The following is a 7,212-nucleotide window of genomic DNA, read 5'->3' on the forward strand; positions in this document are numbered from 1 at the left end:
CGACCGGGCTCGGGCGCCCTCCGTCCCCGGGGCCGGAGCCCTGGACGGGGGCTGGGGGCCGGCGCCTTGCTTAGGCTCGGGGCTCCCCCTAGCCCTCTGCGGCCCCGGGGGCTCCCCCCGCCGCCCCCGGGGCCCTCAGCGGCCCGAGACTCACGGCTCCCTCTGTTCCTGGTGCAGGTGAGGCGGCGGCCGGCAGCGGGGATCTGGGAGCCGGCGTGTGGCAGCCCTTGCGGGTGCCCCCATGAACGAGCGTCGCGGCCGGGGCTGCCGGGACACCGCGGGGCACCATGAGAGCGGGCCACGAGCGGAGCCAGGAGTGCCTCCCGCCAAAGAAGCGGGAACTTCCCGCTGCCAGCACCGGCGCCGAGGCGGGACGGGCGGGGGGTGCCCAGGCCTCTGGCGAGGGCCCCGAGTGGGCCCGGACGGCTGGGCCGGGTCCTGCGGCCCTGCGCTATGGCCCTGGCGAGGCCACAGAAGCAGTGGCGGGGCTTACGGTGGACCAGTATGGGATGCTCTACAAAGTGGCAGTGCCACCCGCCACCTTCTCCCCCACGGGTCTGCACCCCGTGGTGAACGTGAGCCCCCTGCCCCCTGCCTTCAATGTGACCTCACCAATAATCCAGCACCCGGGGGTGCCCTACCCTCCCGTCCACTACGCGCAGATCCCTCCAACGTCCCTACAGTTCATCGGCTCGCATTATACAGTGCCCTATGCTGTCCCTCCTGGCTTCCTGCCTAGTCCTCTCCTGTCTCCTTCCACCAACCTCACCGCCTCTCATGTCCCCCACTTTGTGCCATATGCCTCTCTCTTCACGGAAGAAGCCGCTCCTTCCCCCCAGACTACCTCTCCTACCCACACCTTCAACAAATCTGCTTCTGCAATCTCTCCTTCTGGCCAGATGCAGCACCATGCTGGGACCCAGCCGTTAGATATTGCACCAGGTAGAATTCCTGTTTATTATCAGATGTCCCGCCTCCCACCAGGGTATTCAGCATATGAGACACCTACAGCAGGTGGAAGCCCAGAGTCTCCTCAGCAAGACAGTCAGCTGAGTTCAGAGGTAGCTGCTGCCAATGGTGGACAGAGACATCTGGAGCATAATGTGGTGAGGAGGACCAGCGAGGCTGTGGACTCTGCCAGCAGTAAAGCTGAAGACTGTCTGCCAGGGGCTGCAGCGGGATGTATGGTCGATGGACAGTTCCTTTCAGGTTACCAGACGTTGGGAACAGACGTCTCTGTGCCAGCTCACAGAAGCACCCCAGACGCTGATCTGGAGGTTCAGAGGGTGGTGGGGGTGTTGGCATCTCAGGATTATCATATTCTGGCAGCCCAGAGGAAAGATGACCCGAGCCCTTTAAACCTTTGCCATAATATCCCTGATCAGCAGGGGGAGTCAAAGGACGCGCTGAGGAACACGGTGGAAAGGGCTGCTGCTGAGAAAAACCAGTCCAGGAGTCCGTATGTAATGTCCCCTGAAGAGTCGGTTAGACAAAGACAATTAACCAAAGGAATGGTGATAGCCAACGGCAAGCCAGTCCTGGTTCCCGTTGGATCTGAGCCCATCAGGTCTTCCACTTCAGAAACCCTGGTGAGGCGGAGCCCAGATGGACAGGCTCGAGGAAGCGTGCTTGAAAAGGACCTGGTCCAGCTGCAGCCACCCAGCTCCTCACACTTGCCCTCTCACTTCATGAAAGGAGCCATCATCCAGCTGGCTACAGGAGAGCTAAAGCGGGTAGAGGACCTGCAGACTCAAGACTTTGTTCGTAGCGCGGAGGTGAGCGGGGGCCTCAAGATCGACTCCAGCACCGTGGTGGATATTCAGGAAAGCCAGTGGCCTGGGCTTGTCACACTGCATTTTGTGGTTGGGGAGCAACAAAGTAAAGTGAGCATTGATGTGCCCCCAGAGCATCCCTTCTTTGTGTATGGCCAGGGTTGGTCCTCCTGTAGCCCAGGGCGGACTGCTCAGCTCTTTGCTTTGCCGTGTCACAGGCTGCAAGTGGGCGACGTCTGCATATCAATCAGTTTACAGAGCATGAATGGCAACTCGGCTTCTCAGGCTAACTACCCTCTCACAGACCAGTTGATATCTACTAGGGAGAGATCTGAAAGAACAGCTCAGGGGTCCAGAGAACCGTCTGACAGAGCTGCTGAAAGGAAGAGCCACACAGATAGGGACAGCACAGCCCAGAGCTCTCATGCAGAACCCTCTCAGCCTGAGACTGGCAGTCAGCACAGCTGGACAGCCCCAGGCTTCCAAAGATACAGCATGCAGGCAGAGGAGCCTCGGCCCTCTCTGCTCCGTCCCTCTTTCATTCCCCAGGAGGTCAAGCTGTCTATTGAAGGGCGTTCTAATGCAGGGAAATGATCCCTTTGAGGCTGTGAGCTAGGCCATCCCCTGTAGGTGAGCCTCACCATCCGGTGGAGAAATTGCACAGACTTTGTGACAGGTTCACCAGCAAGGCTGCTTTCTGCCCTGCAGGACTGGATTTGTTCCAGTTCAGTGGCTGACCAGTTCCTCTTGGGGAATCAAGAGGGCTCCAGTGCCTCAGGGAGCAGCAACAGGCTAGCTGGGGTAGAGAACAGGGATGTGCTCATGAGCTTGCGATGAGAGCATTCCAGAGGTTGGAGGCTGGGGCTTTCTCACACCTCCCTGAATCACTGATTCCCTGCAGGGCAGGGTCTAAGCATTCAGGATAGGTGGGGAGATGAGGAGGGCAGACACGGCTTAAGGTAGCAGATAAAATTGCTGAAGATTTTATTCCTCCTTTCTCATGATAGGGAGAGATGGGTCCCCACTGGAGTTTAGGGGGCTCTACTCCCAGTATCCCTTTTCTTCACACATGCACTTTAAAAGGACCGTTCACCAATGGAGCTCTTGAGGGCAGGGCGGAGATGCTTCTCTGGTGGTTCTGTTTTATGTCTCTTCCACTGAATCCAACTGCTCTTTCTTCTTGCAAAGAATGTACAGATTTGAATGAATCACAGAAATTCAAGAGGAAGGACCAAAAGGATGGGTTTGGGTGTAGGTGAATAGGGAACTTGAGCACTTGGGATGGGACACGAGTTGGGATGGGAGGTGTCAGTTTCCTGCTATAAAATACATTTAATTATTTGTCTCCAAATCAAATCTTTCTTCCCATGTTAATAACTTAAAAAAAAAAATCTCAGGCTTATAGCTTTTGCAGAGGCTTAGCCTATGGATGAATGGGGTTGGGTTTTTTTGTTTGGTTTGATTTGGGGGTTTGGTGTTTGGGTTTTTTTAAAGCTGGAGTAAAATATATTCAGCGTTCTCTAGGGAAGGATGGAAACACATCCTTTTTCTGTGAGAAGACCGAGACTATTTCGTAATTAAATCAGAAGAAAACTTTCCAGATGGCTAATTCTTCCCTGCAGGCATTTTCCTGAATAAGCTCTAGACAAGAGACGAGTGTTTGTGCATGTGCAGGCAAGGTACAAAGTTTCTGCCAAGTACAGTTCTATGATTAATGTAGGGACTCTAAAAATATCACAGCATCATAGGGCATTTTGGGGTGGTTTTGTGTTAGTTTTTCTGATGCTTCACTTCGGAGTTCCTCTGTAGAACAACATGGTAAAATCAAGAGTAGTCTTTTTCACAGTGAGATTTAATACAAATGTATATTAATACCTCGTTATGGTAACAACACTCCATTCAAGTGAAGGCTCTTGTAGTTACACTAATTTGCCCTCTCTGGTGGTGTGTTCTGACACCAGCTCTAACTGCTTAGCTAGAATAAAAAATAGTCACTATTATGTTGAGGATAAGAGTCTTCACTGACTTAACTTGGGTTAAGTATTCCTTGTATTAAGGTGCCCATCTCTGTGCTAGGACCAGGCTTTTGAGAGGGTTTCTTTTCAGTGTGCAGGTCCCTGCTAGAGTCCCGATGCTGCTCCTGTTGTTCAGCGTACCGTTTTCCATCTCCCTTCTCTCATCTTCCTGAAGATTTCTGTCAGGCATGCCTGACTGCTAGGGCACTGCTGCTCTCTTTCCCTGAATGGCTTGTGTGTCAGCACCTCTTCTCGGCATAGCCGTCCTTCAGTCAGCTTGCAGTGGCGGTGTCTCAGGGCTGTTCTGCACACTCTCCAGGAACGTGTCCTGTAATTGGTTGGCTTCAGTTGACTGTGTGACCGAGGGGTGCTCTGCCTGGGTATTAGGCAAATTAGAGAGTCTCCAGAATGTCCTTTCCATCCGGGCTGCCAGTCCTGTTTTCCTAGCACATTGCTAGCCGTTTCTGTTGCCTTTTAAATGTCTGCACCAGGACAGTTTCTTTTCAGGCCTTAGGTGAGATATGCGCTACTCATGCCTTCAGTGTTTGTGCCTCACGGGGGTTTCTCCAGAATGAGGATGCTGCCTGTGTCACATGTGGCTTCCCCCAAATGACACACTGCTTCTGATCTCATCAGCTGCATTTGAAACGTATGAAGTCATGGTGATGCTGTCATGTGAAGATTCTGCCTCCTTGGATGCAGCAGCTGTGGGAACAGATGCTGTTTTCATGGCACCATTTGTCAGTAAAAGTACTGTCTGGGCCCAGGTGCCTGGCCTCATCACCTTGTGTGTTTCACAGTTGCTGTTCATTGGACTCTCCTACGCAAAGACCTCGATTAATGTTGGTTAGTACTTAATGCTCAGGATATCCAGGGTGTCTGTGGCCAAAGGCAGAAGGCAGAGGAGCCTGGGTTCTCTTGCCTGTTCTTTGCATGGTGCATGCAGAGGAGTGCAGAGCTGTGACAGGCAGCTAAGAAAGGGATCTTGCATACGTATGGTTTGTGAATGTAGACGGGCTGGTTGCATGCATAGAGGGAATGTCTGAGCAGCTGAAGGGTGCAGAGCCCCTCATGTGCATCTCTTGAACACAGAAGTCTCTGTCTTTTAGAGAGAGGGTTTGGAGAGCCTGCCTTATCTCATGTATGTGTGTTACTGTAACTACTACTCCTAGATCTCAGCCGCACAGAACAGTGGTCTGAAAGGGCAGACACTGATTTATGAGGCAAGATGCTGTGTGGCTAAAATAACTTTGTACTGTAGGCAGCTGAAGGGCGGTGAAGGTGCTCACCCTGGTGTTTACCTGGCTGCTGGCCTGGACTTTGGCTAGCTGGGCATGTCTTGAGTGCAGTTCTGAGCTCTGTAGAACAGGCCAGGGTGAATTGGACCTCGGTGCTTCTATCTAGATTCCCTGTCAGTCCCACTGTTGTGCACGTTTCAGCTGCCAGCTCTTCTATGGAAGCAACGGTTTGGGGCACATCTCATGGCGGGGCGTTGAGATGAAAAGTCTGGGCATCTGGCTGCTTGCCCCAAAGGTGGTGGGCAGGAGGGGGCCACTGGTGGCCCCCTGGCCCAGCTTAGCAGTACTCGTAATCACTGGAATCTGTCCTTACTGGGTTGGGCTGTGTTGCTCAGCACCTGCGGTGGTAGTTGTGTTGAGCACTGAGGCTCTCTTGAGATAGTGTGCGAGACAGGCTCTGCTGTAGGCAGAAAGGCTATGAATGAGCCCACGGAGGAGGCTTTTATTTCTTAGGTTTACAGGGAAAGGAGGAGATAAAGCCAGGAAGACTTCGGAATGAGATGGTTATCTATCTGGGCTTTTCTGCTGGCAGAGATGTGACAGGCTTCTCAGAGAAATATACTGTTTTCCTGCTGCTATTGTGAAGGGGAGGAGAGCTGTGGTCTGTCCTACTCGGAGGAGGAGACCTCCTGGCTGTGGTCTTATCCAGCTCATACTCTGTGGCAAGAGTCTGTAGGATGCAATAATGGATGTCTGTAGCCATCTGTCCCATCTCACGAAACATTCCTTGGGTCAGCTGCCCAGCAGAGGCCAGGCCTGTTTCTAGGCTATGTGTACACTGTTGCTCCAGGAACGTGAGACTTGCTCCAAGCGATGAGCGCTCATCACTACCAGACTATGCAGAGGAAGCTCTGTCTGGAAAGAAGGAAAGCTGCAGAGGCCCCTCTGCCTCCCCTTTCCAGCAGGTGCGCAAGTATAATGCACTTTTCACATTAAGTGTCCCTGCCCCCCCCCCCGCCACTTGAAGTCACTTTCCCCTGTAGAGAACTAACAGTCCTTGTTACTCAGAAAATATTGTAAAAGAAACTACAGCAGCTTGAGTAGCCCAAATGCTAGTTCCTGCCCACAGCAGTACATGTGCCTTTCCCTAGCGTCACTCATAATTGCTCTTTGTCTTTCAGGCTGTCCTAGGGCCTGAAACTTTGCAGAAGCTGCTAAGATGGCTACGAATGCACATTCTGTACAGAGTTTGGCCCGGGGTGTGTTCCATGTATGGTTTAAAATGCTGATGGTCAAGGCCCTTCCACGGTCTTCACATCTGTCTATGGAGGACAGGACTTGCCCCTAACGTCCTTCTAGGCTGCTGCCATTCCACCCTGCAAATGCACCCGTGCACATTCTAGTTGTTTTCCCGCTGTCATGGCACCTTAGCGCCAGGGGAGGGTCTGCCCATGCAAAGCAGAAAAACAGACATGTTGAACTGGGGGAACCAGCTGGGCTGCCCTGAGGCAAGGAGGTCTTTGTAGATAAGTGCTGATCCCTCAACTATAATCCCAGTTATGTAATGGCTGTATTAACATGTAACCGACCGCATTGTATCTAAAGCCTTAGAACTAGTCAGGTGCTCCCCTCCGACCTTGTTCCTGCCCCTTTCCTCCTACCTGATCTTTAACAAAGCATTAATAATTCTAAGGATAATCTCTATTTTGTTGTGCTTTTTTTGTAACTGTTTTAAATAAATCAATTTGTACTGTATATTTGTACTTTTGGTGAGATCCTTTTTCCTGTTTTACCATTTTAAGTCTGTACTTGGCTACACACAGATTGTATTTTTATTGTTAATGCTCTTATGAATATTGCATTTAACTTGTTGACTCTGTAAACACAGTATATATCTATATATATATATCTATATATAAACCAATAGCTTTTCCTTTGGTGTTTGAGACTTTTTGCTCGTCTGTAGCATCAGTGACCATTAGGATGTGGCTTCTCTTCTCTTACACAGAGTGATCTGGAGACTTGTGACAAGGGCAAGGTAAAGGCTGTCTGACAGATGGATTATAAGCCATAATTCTGTGTTCAAATACTTCTGCTTTTATGTGGTCTCTCTTGAACCCCTTGGAATAATGATCAGCTACCAGTGACACTGCAGATTGCAGAGTGAAGCTACGTCTGCTAGACAAG

At 51.5% G+C, this 7,212-nt stretch overlaps 1 protein-coding gene across 1 annotated transcript; it reads left to right on the forward strand.

Moving 5' to 3' along the window:
- Positions 1–202: 202 nt before the first annotated feature.
- Positions 203–6,958, forward strand: ATXN1L (ataxin 1-like). The gene is made up of 2 exons (XM_010579517.1): positions 203–5,990; positions 6,207–6,958. Exon 1 carries the CDS (start codon positions 288–290, stop codon positions 2,364–2,366), a length of 2,079 nt encoding a protein of 692 aa, XP_010577819.1. The 5' UTR covers positions 203–287; the 3' UTR covers positions 2,367–5,990; positions 6,207–6,958.
- The last annotated feature ends 254 nt before the right edge of the window (positions 6,959–7,212 follow it).

Source organism: Haliaeetus leucocephalus, unplaced genomic scaffold (genome assembly GCF_000737465.1).
Source record: "Haliaeetus leucocephalus isolate CR32 unplaced genomic scaffold, Haliaeetus_leucocephalus-4.0 Scaffold668, whole genome shotgun sequence".
Classification (NCBI taxonomy): Eukaryota; Metazoa; Chordata; class Aves; order Accipitriformes; family Accipitridae; genus Haliaeetus; species Haliaeetus leucocephalus.

Bases quoted from the DNA above. Each gene is read 5' to 3' on its own strand.
- ATXN1L (XM_010579517.1), top strand. From the start codon at position 288: ATGAGAGCGGGCCACGAGCGGAGCCAGGAGTGCCTCCCGCCAAAGAAG.